The sequence below is a fragment of the Drosophila sechellia genome, chromosome 2R (genome assembly GCF_004382195.2).
Source record: "Drosophila sechellia strain sech25 chromosome 2R, ASM438219v1, whole genome shotgun sequence".
Classification (NCBI taxonomy): Eukaryota; Metazoa; Arthropoda; class Insecta; order Diptera; family Drosophilidae; genus Drosophila; species Drosophila sechellia.
Window position 1 is genome coordinate 16,547,354 of NC_045950.1, and position 23,989 is coordinate 16,571,342.

Below are 23,989 nucleotides of genomic sequence, written 5' to 3' on the forward strand. Positions count from 1 at the left end.
TTTGTGTGGGTGGGCGTGGCATCAAAGTGCATGCAAAATACGTGACATGCATATTGAAGTCACTTACTATTTATTTTTATTACGCAAAGCAGCCAGAACTTTTTACACATATTTTTTCACTAGTTCTCCTTTTGTTGTGGCAACTTTTCCGGAAAGGTATCAGCGGCAACAGCTGAAAAAGCGGGAAAATAGGGAAAAGAAACTTCACCAGCTCCCCCTGACATGTTTAATAAATGGCAGTAGCTGTCAGAGGAAAGTCAGAGTTTTTTTTTCATTTTTTGTTAACCTTCATTGAAACTTTAGTGAAGTGAAGGTTCAATACTTTTATTTTTTTTTGCGTGGGCTCATTAAATTTCAAAAAGTTTGATATTCAATTACCATTGGGCAGAAATAATGCCAAATTTATGGAATCCATTAAATCTGATTTCTATTCGAACATCGGCATTATTTCACGTTTCCATTTTGCATGTCCACCTGTAAATTATGCAACTGCTTATCGACCCAAAAACATTTCATAGTACTAATTAGCGTTAAAGCCCGTCCAACAAAATCAAATTTCGCCCAAAATAAACCCATAACAGCGAAATCGTGTTTCACGAAAATGCGAAATTTCCATACAACCTCAAAAATTGATGGGCTGAGAAATGGGCAAAATGGCATCGCAATTATGGAGCAGGACTTGACAGGACTAGAGGCGACAGGCTGGGTCAGCCGAGGACACAGTTTAGCACCTAGCTATGACCATAAAAATTTTTAATTTTCCCCAACACATATTTCCTTTTTGGCAACCGTCCAAAGTATGCAGCGTGAGAAGAAAGAGGGCCAAAAAAAATTGTTCAGGCCGTAAATAACCAAAGTAAACAACGCGACAAGCGGTTTGGCGGAGCAGGAGGTCGCTGGAAAAGAGCAGACAAAGTCCCGGCCGCAAAAGCCAAAACTCACTGCGAATGTGAATATTCTTGGAATTTTCATTTGTTGTCTACAGTTGCATGGGGTTGCATAGTTAGGAATGTCTTTTCTCCAAATAAAAAAACCAAAAAAAAAAAATACTTCAGCCAAACCATTCCAAACCAAAACCCCATTCCCACCCACTGTCAACGCAATTTGTCGCTTTGTGTTGCTCCTGCCGCTGCAGTTGTCGCTTCATTTTTGCAACAAAAGTGTTGCAAAATATGTTGACAGGAAATGCTATGCGAATTTCACTGCGTACAAAATGAAATTTACGTGCAACTTTGCGCTGTGTGTGTTTAGTTTTGCCGGAAAAGCTTTGGTGGCCGGCCTTTAAAATTTGTAAAAGTATATAATTGCAAATGAAAATCAATCATTGGACGCGAGCTCAATGCAAGCTGATTCAGTTCCGAGTTTTGAGACTCAATTAAATGCACGACAGATCGTACTTCCATATGGTTCATATTGTATACAGTAACCAGTTGCTCCCAATTAACTAGCTAACTAGATACAGATAAGATAGCCGCCATAAATTAGCCACAAGCCAGTCTGTATAAAATTCAGAACCGCCTTTCTGAGAGTAACAGTTTATCGTGAGGTGCTACTGTGCTAGGAAAACCCATGTCCATATTTATTTTGAAGCAGATTCTGCGAATCGTTAGATAATGTTCAAGCTAGGGCTAATAAGCATCTTGGCTGTCAGCGTGGTCTCCATACAGGTAATCAATGCTGAGAAGTGTTCCATATGGCAGTTATTTGCAAAGTATGGTTTCTATTATAGAGTCTCTCACTTCTGGAGGAAACCAATTACGTGTCAGACTGCCTGGCCAGCAATAACATCAGCCAGGCTGAGTTCCAGGAACTCATCGATCGCAACAGCTCCGAAGAGGATGACCTCGAGAACACGGAGAGAAGGTACAAATGCTTCATCCACTGCCTAGGGGAGAAGGGAAATCTGCTGGACACCAATGGCTATTTGGATGTGGATAAAATTGATCAAATTGAGCCCGTGAGCGATGAACTGCGAGAGATTCTCTACGATTGCAAGAAAATCCACGATGAGGAGGAAGATCATTGCGAATATGCGTTTAAGATGGTGATTTGTCTAACTGAAAGCTTCAAACAGAGCGATGAGGTCACCGAAGCGGAGAAAAATACAAACAAATTAAACGAATAATCGTACTAAAACTGGTCGAGCAACTTAAACGCAATTGTTTTATGCCAGTGGGAAATGCACAAGCAACTGTTTAGTTTCATTTCAACAATGTTCATCTACAGACTTGTATTTATTGCGCCTCTGATTTTGTTATGGTTCAGCTTGGCCAAGGTGGTATTGAAATTTATTTGTGCCTAAGCTTTTGATTTATTTTCGACGAACTATATAGGCTCGCCACCCCTTTGATATATTTCATTGGAATTGGAAAGACTTTCAGGAGTGTCTACAAGTTAATAATATAACCATAGGAGAATACGAGAAATACGCGCGACTCGAGACTTTGGATTACCTGCTCAACGAAAAAGTCGACTTGAGATACAAGTGCAATATTAAGTGCCAGCTGGAGAGGGATTCAACGAAATGGTTGAATGCTCAAGGCAGAATGGATCTGGATCTGATGAATACCACCGATAAGGCATCCAAATCCATTACCAAGTGCATGGAGAAGGCTCCCGAAGAACCGTGTGCCTACAGTTTTAGACTGGTGATGTGTGCATTTAAGGCCGGCCATCCGGTAATTGATTCGGAATAGTTGTCAATTATTTAAATATATGGAAACAGTAATTAGTAATTTTCACACATAAGAGTTACTATTAGAAACGAGTGATTGTAAAAGTCATCCAAATTAAAATTGCAATCTAGCAAAACGAGTTTACCTAACACCAGTCAGATAGGCGTTTAGTAGAGCTGTGTTTAACTTATTTGAAACGAGTAATTAATTTTAAGTGAAACAAAAAGTTGTCGCATAATTCAAATGATTTTAAATTATGGGTACATAAAACCTAGGGAAAATATTGACGCTTAGCTTATTGCCCTACCAATGATTGATTTACAATCTCATGAAGTTAAAGTTACAAGGCACTATTCCGCATAACAGGTCTTTCAACTCAGTGGCAATTGTTTTAAATAAGTGGAAAACTCATCTAAAACTGTTCAGTCTGAAGTTAACAATGTTCATCACTAGACTTGCCACGTTTTTGCTTCTTATCGTTGTTTCGCTTAGCCAAGCTAAGGTTTGATACACAAAACTTACCATTATTTGATTTACAAATAAATAAATTTTAGGAAAGCCAACCCTTTGACTTTTTCGAAGGAACCTATCACGATTTTATAGATTGTCTGAAAATCAATAATATAACCATTGAGGAGTATGAGAAGTTTGACGATATTGACAATTTGGATAATGTCCTCAAGGAAAATGTCGAGCTGAAGCACAAATGCAACATTAAGTGTCAACTGGAAAGGGAGCCAACCAAATGGCTAAATGCTCGGGGTGAAGTCGATCTGAAATCAATGAAAGCAACCAGTGAGACAGCGGTATCCATATCAAAGTGCATGGAGAAGGCTCCCCAAGAAGCCTGTGCCTACGTCTACAAATTGGTAATATGTGCATTTAAATCCGGACATTCAGCCATCAAGTTCGCATCATATGAACACATACCAGAGGAAACCGGTGGACTAATAGCCGAACAGCAGGCGGATCTGTTTGATTACGATACCATCGATTTATAAAATCAAAACAGTGTCGCCATAGCCACAGTAATATATAATAATTTTAATTTGCGGGCTTATTAGCATAATTAATTAAAATTGCACGAGGCGTGCCGCAGGGCGCTTGAATCAAATCAAACCGATCCGAATGGAATCCAATTAATTGCTTTGACCTGGAATCACGCAGCAGGTTAACACATAACAATAATAATTGATTCGTTGCAAATCAGATAGATTCCTACAATCTGATGCCGTGCGTAGAATCTTTACATATTTCTCAGGACCTGCCTCCGATTTGTGGGTGTGCGTGTGTGTGTGATTTTTTGTCGTTCCCGGGCAGGAAAAAACATTTTCCCCCACACAATGCGATTCCGTTACAGTTTTCCACGGGGCGTATGAGTGTTTATTTGTGTGCGACTTTTTGCCGCTTTCCTTTGTGCCGGCAGGCGAATGCAACGGAAGTTGTCATGTTGCATTGTTGCAGCTGCTGTTGATGCCGCTGCCATTGTTATTTCGTGGAGATGGGGCTTCGGGGATCGGGATCAGGGATAGGCATCGGCTGAAAGAAAAGACGAGCGTGCAACGCCCACACACTTGACTGGTTCGCTCTGCCACCTCTCGGCTTTCGATTGTCAGCTTAACTTAACGCCCGCCGCCGAGGGGCGTGGCACATTAGTGGCAACAGCACGGCGATACAGAAAAAAAGAAGAGAAAATAAAGCGGAGAACAGAAAAACCAGCGAATACATGATTGTCAACACGCACACTCCCAACAACCGGGGCAGCGACAACACGGCGTATGAGTAATATGTCTGGCTGCCTCGCTGGCGGTGCTGCCTGCACCATGTCAACATGCAAAACAACAATGGGGCGGAAGTGCATTGTAAACGTACCGAGTGCTGCGCCCCAAAAACTGCCACCCCATATACCGCCAGGAACTCCCACCTCTCGATGTGTGAGTGCAATTATAATTTGGTAAATCGACGGAAGTTCGGATAAACATACGCAAAACGTTTGCCTGCTCTGGCCGACAAGGATGAAAAAAGACGAACATGGTTCAGCCCGCAGGCCAATGAGTTTTTGCGTCGATGGTGGGAACACGTAAAAATATTTGGTAGAAATTTTTATTGATAAAAACATAAGAAAATACTTTAAATTAAGTGGAAATGGAACTCAACATCCCAGAGCTCGAGTATAACATATAAATAATAGTAATACAACAACTGGAAAGCTTCGAATGGCATCGAAATGTTTGTCTTTATAATTGACCATTTAAAATAAGTATTGTTGCCTTCTTTTTATAAAATATATATAAAAAAAAACTTAAAAAACCCAACTTTCCATGCAATGCTAAGTTTCCAAAAATATACATTTCTTTTTCATATATTTTTGACCCTATCAATACCAGTTGCTGCTTAAAGTTGAGAGTCCATCCCCACTTGCTCCCCTGGCAAAAAGCAATCTAATCATACCCACAACCCCCAGCACACATGCCAGAAATTAAATTCAACGGGCAAACTTACACTGTGCTGCATACTTCAGCAACTGTCAATAAAGTGCTTGGCAGAGAAAAAAAAGGGCAGGAAAAAACAGCGAGGAAAACTTAAACTACCTCTACCCTGCCTTCAGCTTATGCCACGCTACACTTTCTGTTGCTTCGAGTGCGCTTATCAAAAGACACACACGGCAATGACATGCATCCCAAAAAAAATTGAAGGGGGCAGGGATACAAATGGGGGGGAGGGGTGTTGGATATGGAAAAGCAAAGAGACGCAAAGGCGACGAAGCGGGGCGCTTAAGTTTTCCACGTTTTTTTTTCTGCAGCGTCTTTACTTTGGTGGGAGGAGAAGAGGACCCTTTGCAAGTTCTGCATATGACTGCAGACACGTCTTGAAGACCCCGCGACACTCATCCCCTAGGCCACCCCCTTCGCCCCCACACACACACGAACAAGTGAAGGGTGTAGGTGTGCGAGTGTAAGTTGATTTATGCCACTTTGTATACTCAGCATGCGTATGGGTATGCGTACACAGGAAACAAATCTATAAAATGCTGAGAAATATCATGAAATAGTTACTTCCGTAAAAGGTTTTTATTTCACATTTAATATTTTAAATAAATTTTTATTAGCAGTCATTAGTAGCTTCAGTTAAAAGAACAAAATTTGTTATTTAAAGTTATTTCTCTTCCAACCCATATGTATCACTTCAAAATGTTTCTCTCAGTGTCGTTTTGCCAGCGTGTGTGTGCACACGCTGCATAAATGATTTATGGCCAACTCTCGCGACAGTTTCGTTTCGCTTTCGTTTGCAGAGAGTGCAACAAAGGAGCCGCGGAGACGCAGATAGCCAGAATGGAAACTGTCGCATAATAAATAATTATAATTGTATTTTTCTTTCCGTCTTCCCGGTTGGTCTTGCACGGCTCTTTGTCTTTTGGCTTTATCCTCGTAGGTGCCACGCGCATTAATAAACTTTATAAATATTTAAGTTGAGTGCGCGAGGTGACACTGAGTGGAAGTGCGGGTAATTGAAACTGCCGCAGATGTTGCCCAGATGGCTTCCGAGGTCGGACAGCTGATAATGGGTCAATACGGAGGGGCAGACCCGAAGAGCTGTATATTTCGAACGCTTCTTATTGGCCGGGTAAATGCTTGGCAACTCGATAGTGGGTCAAAGAGATGACAACAGCCCAACTTCCGGCAACTTCAGAGTTTGAGCTTCCTGCTTAGCCACCCAAAAATCTTTGCTTCCTCAGTTGGCCTTTTTCTGTATTGTCATGAAAGCGAAATGCGCTGACAGGAAACGGGAAGTGCGGCTCATGCAACATTTATGAAGGGTCCACACTCCAGGCCCCCTTGAAAGAAGGACAAAAACTAACAATGGATCGCACCGAAACAAAAAGATGCAGCAGAGAACTTGACGCGTAAAAATTGTCACAAAGTGTAAATAGAAAATGAAATTGAAATGCCACGCCGAGATTTAATTAAATTTCGGCCGGGCCGACGAGACAAACAACGAGTGGCCAAAAACTGCCCACAAATGGCCAACACACGTACTCGTAAATAAAAGTAAAACTTGTGTATGCACTTTTGTTAGTCTGGTATAAATATTTGAAAAATCTTCGCACATAAATAATTTCATTTAAATTGCATACATAATTTGCAGTAGGCAAATCGGTAAATATTTCAATATCATCGGCTATGAAAAGGATTTGCTCCACACTGACTGTGCCAATCAACAAACAGCCTTTGTTAGACGACTTCGAATGCAACCATCCCGGCCAACAAACGAATTTCTTCTGCCATTCGAAGTTTGTATTTTCTAGCATTGAATGCTGATATCAAATGAATTCCTTTATTTGTTAAATTTGATTTCTGGAGTATTAAATTCTGGGAAATCTGCTCGAATAAGAACGAAAGTCAGCAGTAAAAGTACGTGCAGGAAAATATAAAATAAATATGTGTAGAATGGTGAAAGTAAAAAGTTTCAGTCAGGATGTTTAAATAAAATCCATATTTGCATATATTATATGCAATTTGTAGTGTAAAATGAAAGAAAACTGTTATGATGTTTTTATTTAATCTATTACAGGATTCGGAAACGGAAATTAAAGCAAACTATTGACTCCGTTCATCGTCTAACTTAAATATGCCTTTTGACTGATGCTTGATAAATTGAGCAATCCGTTTCTATGAATTTAATATGCTTGCGGCCTCGCCACGGGCACGGAATATTAAATAAAAACCAATAAACGTTAAAAGCCTTTGCAGTGGGCCGTGGCCATAAGCCACCTGCCAAACCAGGTCGACCAAAACCACGATCCTCGGCCCAAACGCCCTCCCGGTGTTCCGATTCCCCTTCGAGGCTGGCTATGCGCCCGATTAAATGCACTTAAATGTGTTTTCATCATAATTATGCATATGCAAACATGACTCGACCAGTGGCTGCCACTCTATCGTTGAATATATCCCCCAACTCGTTCGACTGCCTATGGGCACGGCCATTGGCATATGTCCTGGGTTTTCCGGCAGCTTAAGTGCTTTAATGGCTTTAATTATGTTGCATGCAATTATTGTCCATGTCCCGGCAAGAATGATCTTCATCATCGGCTCAATAACGATGCCGATGCTGCTGTTCGGAAGCTGTTCTGGCCACGACCGAATGCAGCAAAAATTATATAATTAATATATGAAAAGCGAAATGGATGAAGCTCCTCAATACCAGGACTCCAGCCTCGTTCTCGCCTGATGTACGTTTATGTAGGCAGAGGAAAGCAGATGCTGTACGCTTTGCTTTTGAGCATAAAATTCAATCGCTAAATTATGCAAATATTCCGCAACTGCGACAATCGCCTGGCGCACGTTACGTATACGCAATGCCGGACGTATGAGTGTGGTTGTTTGCATGCGTAAAGAGGTCGCCGAGTTCATCGATGACGATTTTACTGCAATTCCGCTTCCGCTAACCGATTTTTGGCGCAGATGCAAGAAAGGCCCCAAAAAAGCCAACGGGATGAGGTGTGCATATATATAGACGTACAATGCCAGAGGAGTTCAACTGAACAACAAGAACCAGAACCAAAAAAGGCTGACTTTTTCTTTGAAATTTTATACCCATTGCTACAGATGTAAAATTTTAGGTTCCCATATACAGTACAGCTGTTGATAAATATGCAGTCAACAGATTTGAGTAACTTTAACTCAGCGTAGGGTAAGGGGTATTGGTTAGTTGAAAGCTGTGGTCTATAAGAGTTTTTTGGCGATTTTTTCGCCACCTCTTCGGTTTGCGTAGCCGTCATTTTTTGGGGTCGCACAGCAATTTTATTTCGGCGACGTGACAAACGCAATCAGCGTCAGTCATATGTGTAAAAATGTTTTCCGCTTTGCGCGTGAATCTGCGCTTTGCGTTGGAAATTGCAGAGCCACAATTATGGCCTAAATTACGAAGTCATCAGCCAGGGGATATAGCTTCTACTTTGGTGACCAAGTGTGTCATTAACTTTTACCACCTTGTCTAGCCCGATTCGGTGTCCCTCATTAGGTTATCCATTCATCCAAAACCTAATTTGCAGCATGCCAAACTAACAAAAAATCCATTTACTCTTGGCTCCATTTGCTGCTGCTTTTGCAACGCAAAAACTATTTTCAAGTCCTGGCTTTTTGGACCATTTGGCCGCAGGAGTCGCACATTGAGTTAATTAAAGTTGTACATGGTAGGCGCAATCAAGATGAGAACAAAAAACACATGTGTCCGTCTCGGTGTGTGAGTGTGTGGGTGTGAATGTGTGTGTGTGTGGGCAAGGGAAAAGGCCAAAACAAATTGCCAAAGTCTGAGAAGCAACGTAGAACTTTTTTTGAGGGCTGAGAGCAAATGGCAATTTATAAAATCCTTTGAAGTGTCGAAAATCAGTAATTGTAGTCAAAGTGCAAATTGATTGCCCGCCTCGCTCTCTCTCTCTCTCTCTCTATCCTCCTCTCTCTCTCTCTCGCTCTACCTCTTTCCCTCCAACACACACTTCACATGTATAGGTTTTCCCTCTCGCTCTTGGACACCCGATTCGTGCCGAAAAATCAGTGTGGCAGACATGTTTTATTGAGTGTAATTTGTAGTTGCAAATTAATGGCCGCACTTCACTTTTAATTAAAATGCATCAAGAAGAGAGAACTAGAACAAGGCAGCCAAGGGACAGCATGAAAAAGTATGCGATTGTATGCCCCAAGAACAAAATTAGCTTTTAACTAAATTCCTTGGCTACATATGGAATAATAGGTTCGGTTGATTTTGTTATAAGCTCATGATGAATAAACAAAGTATTTTCGGAAATGTTTCTCATTTAATAGATTTTGTTGCACAATATCCTAGAATTTTAGGCAAGACCTCACAGGAAGTGTACATAATTACAAGTTTATATTTATACAGTATAAAATGTAATACACATAAAATGTAATACAGTTTAATACCATTCTAAGATACACAAATGAAGGCTTTTAGCTTAATGCTACACACAGAGATGTCTTGAGCTTTAGAAATGCGAAGATAACCATTTTTCATTGCATTTTCAAGGAGCCTCGTTCAATATCTGAGTTGTTTCAACTTTTCCAGCGATTCCCGCGAGAATGCCTGTACTTAATTCCGACCACGTCAATTTCCCTTCATCAACTCCTTTGACGCCTGTTGCACGAACGGGCCGTTAAAGGATGCAACTGCGTCGAAGTTTTGAATAAATTTTCGCCATTTGCCGGCGGCAACAGCGGGAACAACAAGGCAGCTCGACTGTGCTCTTCGCAATGCCACAAGGACACGGATGCGGATGAGGATGAGGATGCGGACGGGGAGATCGTGGCATCATCAATTTTGGTTTGCGAGACTCATCAATAAAACATAACAGCAGCAAATGGAGACACATGCGACAATGCACATGCAAGAGTCCAAGGGATATGGATACTGATGCGTCAAGGACCTGGCTCTTGATTCCCTCTGCAGCGGCTGCCAGTGCTCAGATAAAAGCTTCGTCCATTGATTTGGTCAACAAGTTTTGCCATCCTGCTAAAAAAAAAGAGCAGTTGAAATTTTTAGTTTTGCGTGAATACATTTTGAAAAGAACACAGCCGAACAGGTGAGTACTTCTTTAAGGAAGCCTGTCCTTAGCTGCCTGGAAACCATTTAACACCTTAGTCACTATCTGGCAGATATATCTTCACATATGGTCCCTTGTAACGCATGTTTGTTGGCAAGCACATCAATGCAGTATGCCGACAAAGTAATACTGTGTGTAATTTAAAATCCAGCAATCCTGAAGCAATTTAAATTAAATTTAAGAGTCTTTAAATTGAATACATATAAGGCGATTCCTGAATCGTAAAAAAGTGCAACAAACGTATTTAAAGAAAAACCTGGCAAGGAAAGGGATGATCTCCTTCACACCCTTAGGTCAAACCAACCATCTTGTCTCTGTTCCAGAGACATTGGCCTCAGCCCAGAAAACTTTCTCGACTTTAAGCAGTGGAATTGAATCTTTATTTCCACTCGAGCATTATCCCTCAGTCCATGATGATGTTGACTATGGGTATGTGCATCAGCTTTACGACGAATCCAATCAAGCCCATGATAAGGAATCCCACGCCAATGGCAATGCTGATACGCTGGAACTCCTGACGATCTGGTTTTGTGCAGCGCTTGTAGAATCGCAACGAGTTCTTATAAAAAGCCGAGGAGGGAAGCAACAAGGTCAGCAGATCCTTAATATGGCATCTTATGCGTTCCACAGGCTTGCACTTCAAATCGGGTAAGAATTTGCGGAAACCCCTGAAGATTTAATGAATGATTTCCAAGCTGCGATAGTATTTGAAAACATATCTACCTTTTGGCACATTTGGCCCTGTATCTGCGTCGACGAGAAAGTAGTTGCTCCATCTTACGATTCGTTCGAATATCTGATTATATCAGTCGCTTGTTTTGCGCCAAACAAATTTCTGTCCGAGCATTCGAACAAATTCTACCGGCCTTTTGAGATCGACATGAAATTCGGTCCTAATAATTGGCAGCTGTTGTGCCGAACATAGCCGGCAGCATTGTTAGCACATGCAAAGTGTAGCAACTTGAAATGGAAAATACTGGTCGGTTTACACACATAATCAAACTTTACGCAAATTGTTTGCCAGCTCTGGACACACACAAGTACGAACATTTTCGACTAGTTTTCCTACTCCAGCTGAACAGAGAGATTGTGGAGAAGTGGGGTGGAGCTGGGTGGTGGTAGGTGGATGGGAACTTAAATGCTGCAATTTGTTTCACTGCCGAATCGTTGCTGTCTTCACTTGAAGCTTAACTAAATGCAGGGGGAGCCAGTCTGCAAATTCTCCAGCTCCAACTCTAAGCCAAAAATTGCCCCCCCTTTCTGGCTACCCGTCCCACTTCCTCCTGCATCTATCTCTATCCATCTCGGTGCGTGGAGAGGTGGTGTTGTTGCTACGATTTGACAGCCTTGGCTTCAGAGATCCCCAGGACAATTCACTGCAAAATTGGTAGACAAAACTGTGCCACAACGGGCTCCTCTTTGGCTCAACCAAGTATATAAGTACACTGTCAGAAAATAGCAATTAAATGATTTTGAGTAACATACGGAATTCAAGCTTATAGAAATTGTGTGCTAATTGCTTCTAGCAAACAAGGTGTAATGAAACTTATATATTTACTTACAAATATATGTAGGGTTATATAAAATCATTAAACATATGTTTCAAAAATAAATTCAAATAAATGTCTTCATCGACATTAGTGAGCCATTACATTTCCCTGTGTAGGCATACGGATGTGAATGTGGCATCGCCATCGCTTGTGCGCCTGTGTTTGTGGATATTTATGATGGTGTGCGTGCTTGCCGTTTCAGGCATTGCCATTGAGATTGAAAAATGTTAAAAAATTGCTTTTAAATGCCGCAAAATACAATTTATTATTCAACAGAGGCAAACGCCAAACACTGAGCACAATGTGCGCCCAGGGAGTGGGCGTGCACAGCCGCCCCTTTTCAGGGATTGTTGTTGCGGTGGTGAAGTCGGGGAGGGGGCAGGGGTCAGTGGGGAGGGCGATCAGGGGGCGGGGCATGACCAGTGTGCGTAGGAAAGCTCAACAGTGCCGACTGCTTGGTTGTAAATTTAAATAAAGCCCACTTACACACACACACGCACGCACAAGGACGATTGTTACTGCAGTTGTTTTGTTTATTACGCATACGCACTGTGCGCCGTCCATTGAAGTTGGTCATGAAGCGCAACGAGGCTTCCGGACTTTCTGGGCCCCCCGATTGCCCCGATTTTGGGGTCAGCTGTAAGAGATTTTAAGGCCGAACTTTAAGAGTCAGCACCACCATGATATCGAGCCGTTTAATTTACGCTATCCACTTCACAATCAAACTATAAATTCCCATGAAAATTCATCTCATTTCATTTGTAATCCAAGAGCAGTTTTGTGTAGGACTAATTGTGGATTAGAAACGGCATCTTGGTTGGTAACTTTTTTTTCGGTTTTGCCTTTTCTATTTGCGGTGGCACTTGAACAATTTTCCATGTGCTCCAAAAACTTTGGCAATAAAATTTGTTTCAAATTGCTTTCGAAAAGGGACATCGAGGGGGGAAGCGAGGTCGAGGAAGATGGCCAGCACATCCGGCGTATTCTCTCTCCATAGAGCACCAAAGTTGTCAGCGGGCGAGTGACCAAAGTGCACCCAGAGGGCCAAAATAAATATCAAATATATTGAGAGGGCGAGGCAGTCGCGCAAAAGTTAATTACATTGTGTTAACCGGGTGGTCCTGGGTTGGGCTTCTGCGCTGGGCTGGGCTGGGCCAAGGCCTAATTTTGTAATTCTCTTTCTGAATCATTTAACCATGAAATTGCCTGCCCTGCCACGCCCACCGCCGGCCAGCCCATTCCTGGAAGGGACTAACCAAATGATAACCCACAACGCATTTGCTCCTCATGGATGTCAGTTCAAATGTGCAAAATTAGCCTTTCAACTGCCAGTGCCACGCCCCCTTATCATAGTCCTTCCATCTGGAAGCCTTCAAACTCGCTTTGCCGCCCACAAGCCCCCAACCGACCCCCTCCCTTCTCAAATCCATTTCAATTGGCCCTGGGGCAACACCGCCATGTTGACAGCTGGCACGCAATTTATAATGAAAAGTTTCCACTCGCACATTTCGGATTGCGGGGCTCACCTATTGCAATATTTTCTCGCTTCGTGTTCATTTTGTATATAGAAAATCACATTTTTAAACAAATTAATGCATTTATAGGAGTCAGCGAATGAATTGCTTGTGCGAGCAAAGTTCGCATGCAGGTCAAGGAATTAAGAAAGGGTCTGAATGTCTGATTAATTTTCAGTGTCTTTTGATGTGTATAAGCTGCTTTCGCCGGAGGCTCTTGTTGAAAATCTGTGGCCAAATGGCAAGAGTAAAGAAATTAATTAAGTTTCAACAACTCTTAATCAAACAGAGATGGAGGGAAGCTGTGCTTAAACGAACTTGAATCTTATGTTTCGGAGCGCCCAGCATCGTATAGGGGCCACATATCAAATCGATGGCATTTTGCGGTTTTGGCCAAACCGAAAACGTATCAGGGATGAAAACCATCATAAAGATATAAAACCTGCGCAATGATTGCCAAAAACGGGACAGCCACAGCCATTACCAATTTTTGTGCTTAACGCTTCAGCGAGCAAATCACTGGCACAGACAGATAGACACGGCACAGAGATACGGATTCGGCTAGAGATGCAGATGCAGATACAGATTCGGATATATAGAGGCAGTGGCAGTGGCAGTGGCACAGCCATAGTTTTAGTTCCGTTTGCCGTTCCTCTACTTATTCCATCAGCATGTCATCATGGCAAATCAGAGGACATGCAACATTGCATAAAGATTTGTCACAGCTCAGGCTCCTAGTTTTCCACCAGGGAAAAATGGCAGGCAGGCAGGCAGGCTGCTGGCAGCACAACAACCGATGGAAAACTTTTTCAGCCCAGGAAGTGAAAGGCGAACGGGCGGCGGCTAGGGGGCTACGACTCAAATCGCATTTTCGCATGCTCAAATAGGACAAACTGTGCTGAGGACCCGGATGCGAATGCGGATGCGGATGCCGAATCCTGAGCAACTTGCTGCAAATTCAATTTCGTCTAGCTCGATTGCATTGCGGCACATTGCTTGAAATTCAACTGGAGCTGCTCGAACTCAAACTCCAGCGCTTTGGCTCGCAACTCCACTGCTTTCAACTCCAGTCCCATCGATTCGCATTGCATTTCAATATATAAATATTTATACACAAGCGAATTTGTGCACAGCTGAGCTGCCAGGACTGCCAATACACTGCGAGATTTGGTCGCGATGTAGGGCCAAATTCCCAGGGCAATCGTGGTCAATTTTTCACAGTGCAAGCGCTGCTAAAATGAAGATATATGAAGCAGTTGCGATTCTCCTTTCACGACCCCCGGAAGAGTAATGGTCATGTTGTCCCGCCGATGTAGCTGCATCTGCTGTTCGAGCTCCGCAGAATCGTTTAGTTTCACATTGGCCGTGGTATCTGCTATCTGGTAGCTGGGATCCTCGTTCTCTGGGGCATTGCTTAATATCCTTTATTACAAGCTCTATCCCGACATTTGATGGCATGCCTTTCGCTGTATAAATCATGGCTAAGCCCTTATGACATATGCTAAAATTTAATTCCCCACCAGAAATGCCCATCCGTTTTGTTTGGCCAATGTGTGACAAAATGATTAAATGGTTAGCCGGAATAAGGGGCTTCCAGCCATACGCTTTTGGCCATTGTTCCGGCCATGACAGGGCGAAATTGCTGATGATGTTAACGATGCGATTAGATGAGTGGGTATTTTCCCGGAGCAGCGTGTGTGCCAAGATTCAACCTGTGGCAGTCCCTCAAAAGTGGCAAAGTGCTTCGCCCAAGTTTACCGAAATTTGAATATTTAATGGGTATAATTTGTGCCCGATTTTTAAGCCATTAGCGAGTTGGTAAAATGTTAGAAGACTGTGCGTTGGCGGAAGAAGAATGTGTGTGCACTTTTGAAAGTTTCCATCGAAGATGAACCCACATCAATCGACCGCAAAACAGACTCGAATTAAATTTAATATAGGTTAAAGCCTGCTTTATTTCAGACTCATGTGCACTACACTGAAGTGCAATTTGTGGTGCACTTAACCATTTCATATGCTAATTATGGGCTATAAATTTGCTTCCTGGCCGTAAATCGTTCAGCTTGCCGCTACTTTATGAGACCCCCCAACCCCCTCCACACAAGCTCATAAAAAACACTAGACCATGGAACGCCTCTTGCCTCCTTATTGGTAAAGTTTTTCCAGGTGCTGCTCCGGCCCAAACTATATAGACAGACAATTTCCTTATGAAATGAAAATAAACATGACATTTCTGGGTTTATGTACTTTTGCAGCTGTGTCTTCGACTTGCCTACGGCGGCTCCTGCTGATGCTGCTCCTCCTGCCGCTGCTGCCGGTTTCTCCGGCATCTGGCGACTAGGCCAAAGGCCCAAAACCACCGAGAATCCGAGAGCATCCCTGCTCAGCTAACATGGCTATGACTGCTATAAAATGTCATCTTTTATTATGGCAAAGGCTGAACTGGCGCAGACTCCGCCTAGACCGAGGCGGAATCAGAGATGTTCGTCCCTCTCCTTCGGCGTCCCGGAATAGTGGCAAACAATGCTGCCACCCTCTTTGTCCTCCAATCTCCCAATCCTCCGACCACGCCTCCAAATGTCTCTGGCTTTATATCCAGTTTACACGCTTCGCTACACATTTTCCCGCAGACAGAGACAGCTAGAGATGGAGATAGAGAGCGATAGAGACGGGGCGATGTGGCAAGCCAAGTCTCATGCTGCGAGTTTCATTTCCGGTGCGACATTTTGTTCCAAAACTTTATTTTCAATTTGTGCACATATTACACCCAGAATGCCACGCCCTCTCATCGCCCCCGCCGATCCGCTGCTGGCCCACTTATCTGGCTTTTGTTTTTATTTTTAGTGAAATTGTTCTATTTTTGCCATGGCAATTGCCTTGGCCAGCCGGAGATCCGCAAAGCTGCAAGTGTCCGTGTCCAGGTCCGTGTCTACTTATCATCTTCGGGCTGCACTGGGTTCCAGCTCTGGCTTCACCCCGCCACTGGGGCTGTTGATTATTATTACAAGCATTATGACCGGATTTCATTGGGCTGAGAGGAATGATTCGGGGAATGAGTATGGCTATAGGGATAGGGATGGGGATATAGACAATGTCCTGTCCGTGTCGGTGCCAGCTGCTCGTAATGAAATTAGTTTGTCACTCGTTCACGAATGCCAAGGATTCTCGCTGCAAATCACAGCGTCCTTCCCTGCAGTTAATGATTTTCCCTGAGGGAGGTGGGAAATGTGTCTTCATCAGCAGCTGAGCGCTTTCTTTTTTGATTGCTTTTGCTTTGAGGTCAAGTGCATTTATGCCATAACTCTGCTTATGAAATTTAATTTTGCAAAAACAAATAGAAAACACCACTTCTTAAGTTAAATAGCAGGGTTTGATTGTATTTTCCCTTACTTGGGGGGAGGATGACCAACATTTAGACAACGCAAAGCAGCTTATGAAACAAATAGGCAAAACACACTTAGGACAAAAAGGACCTTCTTGGAAATTGGTTAGTTACTAAGCGGATTTACCTGAGCGCAGGGAATTAATTAATATATTTTGGCACCCACATCAAAACAGAATGTCAAAACTAATTTGCGCATGAAAAAAAAAAGATGATTAAAAATTAACGAGATTGAGTTTTGGGGTTGGAGCGAAAGGAAAGTTTCCCAGCATGCCATCAACCCAACCGGATGATGAGCTCACGTAATCAATCAACTTTGATTACGTTCAAGAGGCATAGGCATATGACCCTCATAAGAAGGCCAATCCAACCGTTTTTTGTTTTTTTCCTTCGGATGGACAGTGGGCTCCAGCTGATGGCAATGTTTTTCGGTTCCCAAGAAAGACAAAAATCAATATGTCTTGATGTCTGATAAAAGTGAAATAAATTGTATGACCCGCTAAGGGAAAGTGTCAAATGACCAGGATTGCTCACACCACGCACACGCACACAGTTGATTTGAGCAAATGAAAAGTGAAGATGTATGATGAGGCCAAAAAATAGTGATCAATCGGCTAGTTGAGCCCAGTTTTCCCCCATCCTACCAATTGGAATTTTCGTCTCGGCTTTCCTTTTTATATATATGTATATGTACATATATTTTTTTCCATCCAAGCCCACCTTTAATGCGGGACAATAAATACGCTCTTGATAGATAAATAAATCCCTAGCACTGGCACCAATCACTGTCAAAGACCAAGTCCAAGGACCAGGAGTCCTAACCGCATTTCACCCTAGGCAGGATAAGCAGCTTAGCCTCCAGCACGCACCTATGGCACAATTTTAAAGTCAACAAAAAAAAAAAACAACAACAATGAGGAAAAACAGCGTCGGAAAAGCCGCAAGTGGAAAAAAGATAGCAGAAAGGCGGAATTTTTCCGACTCTCGTTCAGGTGAAGCGTAAATTACCAATGATCGGGAAAGCCGCAATGGAATGAGACAAACGAGAGCAAAGACCACGGATAAGAAGGAAAGCCATGACTGCAGTCACTTTGGCCGAGTGAAAAACCTCAAAGAGTTAAAGGACATCGGGATTGGCCAGGACCAAGTGCAACAACAATGCCACAATACCAATGCCCAGCTGAGCAACCAAAATTTAATTAACTGACCTGTCAAATGGCGGCCAACCCAGGAAAGTGTTTACCAACTTTAAATGCTAACCGAAAGCTGAATGCTTAACCTAAGATGAGAAGTGTGACAGTTTTTGAGAGCAGTTTCCCATAAATTTGCTAAAGAGAAATGTAACTAGTTGCAAATTAAAGCATTTTATTCAACAGCATAAAAAGTGGGCATCTAATTAATTTATGCATTCCGCAAACAACCAACTAATGAATTTCCTGCATTTTTTTCCTACGAAAAAACTGAACTATTTTTTGGGTAAATTTCATTAAAAACAACCTTTTTAAGCTTTTAATTGTTATAGCCTTTTATCTAAAATCTTTCGGGCCTTTAGGTTTCATTCGTAAAACGCTTACAATTTCCGTTTTGTGCGCGCGCTTGAAATAATTTAAATAAATCGCTGTGAAGTAAGCCCATTTGCGCATTTTCTCATAAATTTCCCAGCAGATACACCCACTTCACACACTCTCCACATGCAGTACACTCAACTTGGCCCTTTTGCAGCTGCCCTTTTTCGAGCTTGTATGCACTCGAGCTTTATTGGAAAACGGACAGAGGAGACGGGCGTGTCTACTGGCGGCTCATTAACTATGATTCGGTTCTGCCGGCGTCGCGGATACAATTGAAAACCAAAAATCTCATTTTGAATGCAATCGAGTGATGGAATCGGCTTTTTCGAATTGCCCGGCTTATCAGCGATTGGCCAAACAAAAAGAGTGGCTTCATTAAAACGCAAATATCAAATTTGCAACAATCATTTCGGCGTCTACACGCGAATTTCATGTGTACATTGTACCCTCCAATCAAGAGTTCGGTTTCAATTGCAGCCGCAATTACGCTAAACAAAATTACGTATTTGTAAAATAACAAAATGAAAATTCGTAGCCGCATTCGCATTCGCGTTTGTGTGAATTTTCCCTTACCGCAGATATAAATTTAACTGATTTTCATCATCGAGACAAAAAAAAAAAAAAAAACGAAAAGCGGATAAAATTCAATTGATTGGCTGGGCAACAAAAGCGCCTGCGAAACTCCATAATTCCAAATGCTTTTAATGGTTAAATGCTAGAATCCTCGTCAATGATACAATAATTTTTGGCAAATATGCGGCAAGACTCACCCAACAATTTTGTGAACCGCAATTGGGCAAATGGAGTTTACATAAATATTAAATTCGCCTTTCCGGATGAATCAATCCCGCTGAAAAGTGCCCACTTGTTTAGCAACATCCCCACATCTCGGACATGCATGCTCAACAGTCCCCATTAGCAGCTTTCCAGGATAACTACCAAACAACAAAAAACGAGGGGGATGATGCACACTACACGTCCAACTGCATTAATATCCTGGCCAAGCCCTTCTTTTTTGATCAGAACAATGGCCAGGACTCCGGAGTTAGTACCTCCTGCACCGGTTGCCACATGCATAGAGGCCCCCAAAGGACTTCCCCACCAAGTTCCAGCCACAGATTCCCCTCCAGCCTCCCGAATTCCCGTTCTATCTGCGCATAAAGCAACACTTTTCCAATTTCCGGCTGTGCGAAATGGCGGGAGTGCAGCCAAAATCGGAGCAGGGAACTGAAATAGCAGCGGCCAAGAAACAGAATGTATGGCCATTTAGCCAGCTGCATTGTAATAATTTCAGAGCTGACGGCGTGATCCAGATCAGATATGCGATAGAATCTGAGTTTACGACCTACAAAATAAAGTCGTTAACTAAAGATCACTCGAAAAAGGGATATAAATTAACTAAGAAATATCATAATTTAATCCCTAGCTGTGTTGTAATATAACTCATATTTTTTTGACTCTATAGGCTATTCAATTCACGATGAATGGAATGAATCTCGTGCCTGCACCTTGCCATCGCTATAATAATGCCCATTTGGGCTCCATTGTTGGCCAATGGCCGGCGTGGGGCATAATTCACATTGCGCACAAATTCATGGCCAGGATCGCAGTTATTAATGAGCTCAGCAATCGAAAATGCGTGTGCACCCTTTTTCCCAGGTCCACATCCTGCATCCCGGCGATGATGCTAAGGACGATGATGATGGTGGTGTTGGTGATGGTGATGGCGACTTTCTAACAATATGCAGCACTCTAATGAGCAGCCGCTTGAGCATAAGGTAGCGACGATTCCGCGGAAGAGACGAGGCATTCCACTACTTGCGGTAATGGTGCCTCTCTGCCACTGGAACGCTTGTAAAGTTGTCGAGTAATTAATTTGTTCAATGGCATGCTGGAGGTGTAAGCGAAACCATTTAAAGTTGACGACGCCAACAACGCCGACACTTGAGAATTCAAAAGCAACTACAAAGTGGCAAAGTCCTCGAGGGTGCGCAGCCAGGAACGCCAATGGGATATGGGGAAACTAGTACTAGTGTATGCCCAGCGGAGTATGTATCCGGCTACGTAGCGCCCAGAGGTGGGATCGAGGAGTTTTCCTTACTTATAAAGCAACCTATTAACTTTTTGAAGAACAAGGAAGATTTAATGCAACTTTTGTTTCTTTTCCATCACTTATTAGAATGTTTCTCCAAACTTTTTACATTTGGCATAAAGCGGGTAGAACTTAATTAATGCGATTACTCGACGATCCACCCTCGCAATATCTAGTGCTCAGGCCCCCGCTCGTGTGCGTGTGAAATCGGAAGTGGATGCCAGATCCACGCCCCAAGTAACTTCCCCAACCGACGACTGTCCTGAGTGGAGAAACATCTTCGAGTCGCAGTCACTGGGTTTCCTCGGCTGGGCGACAGATGCTTCCGCATTTGAATGTCAACGGAAACCGCAACGGTACAACTTAGATAAACGTTTGCTCTTTAAATATGTGCGCAATGGCAAAAGGAGCCTTGGGTGGTGTTTGGCAATGGGGGCCAAGTAGAATTGGGGGCGTGATGGAGGGATGTCTGAGCCAAACTGTCCTCGTGTTTGAGCAACTGAACTTATGTGTAAAGCAGGAGCTACATGCGAAGTGGTTGCGGTCCGTAAAATGGGAGCACACAGACATTCGGCGGAGCCATGGGATGCGGACCAAGTGTGAGCTATGACAGGTGTATGCTTGGATAGATCTTGGCTTGGCTTATTGCTTACTCTCCAGATATACACAAACATGCCAAGGTGTTTGCTCTGGCAGGAGCTGCTCAGTAAAATTGATTATGGGAAATTGAGATGGATAAGCGAAGACTGTGTCGATGAGGACAACATGGGACAGCTATTGAGACAACCTCAGAAACATAATGTTTTAACTCTTAGTGCACTTAAAGCCATAATATTAATGCCAAATGCTGTTATCTACACTAGTAACTGAAAAATTCCAGTTGCAAAACCCAATATGTTAAGAATTATTATGAACATCATTAGTAATCACTATTTTCAACTATCTATTTTTCATCAGTATTCCGAATATTAGTCACACAGGTTCAAAAGCAAACATGGGATAATAATTATAATGCCCTGTGGAAAACATACAAATCTGAATATCAAATATTCATGTCAAGAAACATCCACGTATGTGCTCTGCATAAAAAAGGCTTATTGGTAACTTTTACGAATATTAAATTTGGCATTTGCGACAAGTTGATCCATCACAAAAAGCATTACATGCGCTCAGCAATGTACACCAAATTATTCAGAAAAATATTGTATCAGCCCGCTGATTAAATTATGCTGAACTGATGAATGGAATTCCTGCAGCGACAAGCCATTTTTACGTTTTTGCTGTTGGCTTTTGGCACGCAACATTGACAGTTTGCAAAAAAAGAAATTGATTAAGTTTTAAATCAATTTTCATTTAATTTAGGCAAATACCATATAAATTAAATCACGCCCGAATAAATAGGCAAGCACCTGACAGCCCGAAAAAACCTCTCCATACTAAACTGCTAAAAATAAAATCAATTAACAATAAATGCAAGCAATTAAATCCAATGCCGTTTGGGCGGTTTTGGGTATGGTGGAGCAAGGAAATGTTTGCCACAGATAAAAACAGGCCACTTAATTAAGCCCCAAACGGGTGTGAGCGTGTGCTTTTGGCCCACATTTACACTGGCCGGCATGTTTTAAGTGCGAAACAATGTAATTTCATGGTAATCAGTCTGGGGGACCTGGCCCGGCATCTAACTGCCAACTAGTACACAACTACACAAATTTCCGGCTGTGTGCACAAAGCCATTGGCAAACCGATGGCAAAGATGGAAAAGGGCCAAAACCGAAGCTGAGCACTTGGGCCAGAAAAATGTCAGTTTGCAATTTTCTATGCCATTTAAAATAAATGAAAATAGCTCTTCATCCACTGCCTCTACATTCAGCTCTACCTCCACCTCTGCAGCAGGCATTTGGTATTTTCGGGTGTTTGCCATGGTTTCGGCCATCTAGCGCGTGTTAACGTAAATAAATTACACACACATACATACGTACCGTGCAGGACGAGGACGAGATACAGATACGCAATCAAGTGGTCAGCGGCATGCAGCTTATAAATCAGCGCCAGCCGCTTGGGCGCAACATCAGCAAACATTTGGAGGATAGATGACCCCGGCATCGCGACCCGACCCGCATTGCGATGGACATGGACAGCTGAATGAATGAACGAATGACCGAGTGAGTGGACGCCCGAATGACTGAATGAATAGATTGAGCCCCCGCTCCGGATAGATTGCTTGTATAAATGTTCGGCTATTTAGTTTCGGTTTGCTGTGGTTTGACTTTGCTTGTTTTCCCAGCACCCAATCCCCAACCCCCATTCCCCAACTCAACCCAACCCATCCTCATCACCATCCTTATTTTTTTGGTCGTGTGCAGAAGTTGATATTGCGCTTTTGTGTTTTAATGTTGTTTCTGGGACAATTGTCAGTCCGGCGTGAGTTGTGCCCGGGTTAGTTAGCTGAATCATTTTGTTTGACAAATAGCAGGGCAATTAGGAATTAACTACCATCTTGTTAGGCTCTGTCCTGGGATATAAGCCGCTTTAAGTCCGCTGCCGGGAAACGCGGAGAAATGCTGATCAATATTTTCAAAATTCTGGAATTAAAAATAAACACTAAGTAATCAGAAAATGATTCCCAAATTGGCTATTATGCGTAATAACTACTGCATTAACAAGCCAAAATTAGTTACCAAACTTTGTCTAATAACGCAAACGTAGTTAGTAAATGTTCCTTAAGCACTGGAGTAAATTTCTAGCCCAAAGCCAACATGGTTAACATTGCGTCCTGACTTTGGGCCACTGACAGCAATTGACTGTCTAAGAAGCTGCCACTAGAAGGACCTGCTCTCCCTTTGTCTGCAACGCAAATGCCAACGAAGGATGCCAAGCCTGTGTTTAGGTGAGCGGCAAGCACTTGCATAACATACTTGCAGCCCAAAAGTAAAACAGGACTGGCAACAATGCCGCAGGATTGCTGTGTGGCCAACAAGGCGGGCGGATCATCTGCATATATTTATGTACTCGCATATATGTAGTCGCATCGCACAAAGGAGTCGTTGGCCCAAAGAAAACCACACACATGTGGCGAATTGCAGATTAAAGCACTTCTTTATCAACCCGCTCCATTCTTGAGAAATATTGCTATGCAAATATTTGTATTGCATATTTTGGCGCACGCGGTCGAATTCGCGGATTGCAGGGGTGGATAGCAAAGTGGTCTGGCATTATACATTTTCTTAACTTGTATATATATATATTTCTAGCTAATTTAGTTGTTAATAGTCATATTAAATCTTCCACAAAATGAATTTAAAAATATTTATCATTATTTTCACAACAAGCTTTGAGCAGTTCATTTTAAATCAAATTTATGCTATAACTGAGTTTAATTCAAAATTTATAGTAAAAAAAACGTATTCATGGATATGAACAGCTAAAAGCTCTTCGCCCAACAAACGGTCTAGTTTTTTAAAAATATTTCTGTGCAAATATTTTGATTGCTTACTTTCAGGCACGCGTCAGAATTTTTGTTCAACGGGGATGCACTGGCGGGAAATTCACAGCTTACAGGGAGCAAAAAAACCAGTCTCAGCCAGACGAGA

The 23,989-nt window shown here is 42.5% G+C and overlaps 4 protein-coding genes across 4 annotated transcripts; 3 read left to right on the top strand and 1 right to left on the bottom strand.

Moving 5' to 3' along the window:
- The first annotated feature begins 1,510 nt into the window (after positions 1-1,510).
- On the top strand, positions 1,511-2,154 carry LOC6610069 (general odorant-binding protein 57c). The gene is made up of 2 exons (XM_002034649.2): positions 1,511-1,667; positions 1,730-2,154. The coding sequence occupies exons 1-2, from the start codon at positions 1,614-1,616 to the stop codon at positions 2,123-2,125; spliced, it is 450 nt and encodes a 149-aa protein (XP_002034685.1). The 5' UTR covers positions 1,511-1,613; the 3' UTR covers positions 2,126-2,154.
- Positions 2,155-2,159: 5 nt separating this feature from the next.
- On the top strand, positions 2,160-2,913 carry LOC6610070 (general odorant-binding protein 57b). The gene is made up of 2 exons (XM_002034650.2): positions 2,160-2,275; positions 2,334-2,913. The coding sequence occupies exons 1-2, from the start codon at positions 2,180-2,182 to the stop codon at positions 2,694-2,696; spliced, it is 459 nt and encodes a 152-aa protein (XP_002034686.2). The 5' UTR covers positions 2,160-2,179; the 3' UTR covers positions 2,697-2,913.
- Positions 2,914-2,981: 68 nt separating this feature from the next.
- LOC6610071 (general odorant-binding protein 57a) lies at positions 2,982-4,903 on the top strand. Its single transcript, XM_002034651.2, has 2 exons — positions 2,982-3,177; positions 3,230-4,903. Exons 1-2 carry the CDS (start codon positions 3,004-3,006, stop codon positions 3,674-3,676), a joined length of 621 nt encoding a protein of 206 aa, XP_002034687.2. The 5' UTR covers positions 2,982-3,003; the 3' UTR covers positions 3,677-4,903.
- Positions 4,904-10,650: 5,747 nt separating this feature from the next.
- On the bottom strand, positions 10,651-11,190 carry LOC6610072 (protein transport protein Sec61 gamma-1 subunit). The gene is made up of 2 exons (XM_002034652.2): positions 11,017-11,190; positions 10,651-10,961 (listed from the first exon to the last, which is right to left on the bottom strand). Exons 1-2 carry the CDS (start codon positions 11,067-11,069, stop codon positions 10,697-10,699), a joined length of 318 nt encoding a protein of 105 aa, XP_002034688.1. The 5' UTR covers positions 11,070-11,190; the 3' UTR covers positions 10,651-10,696.
- Positions 11,191-23,989: the final 12,799 nt, after the last annotated feature.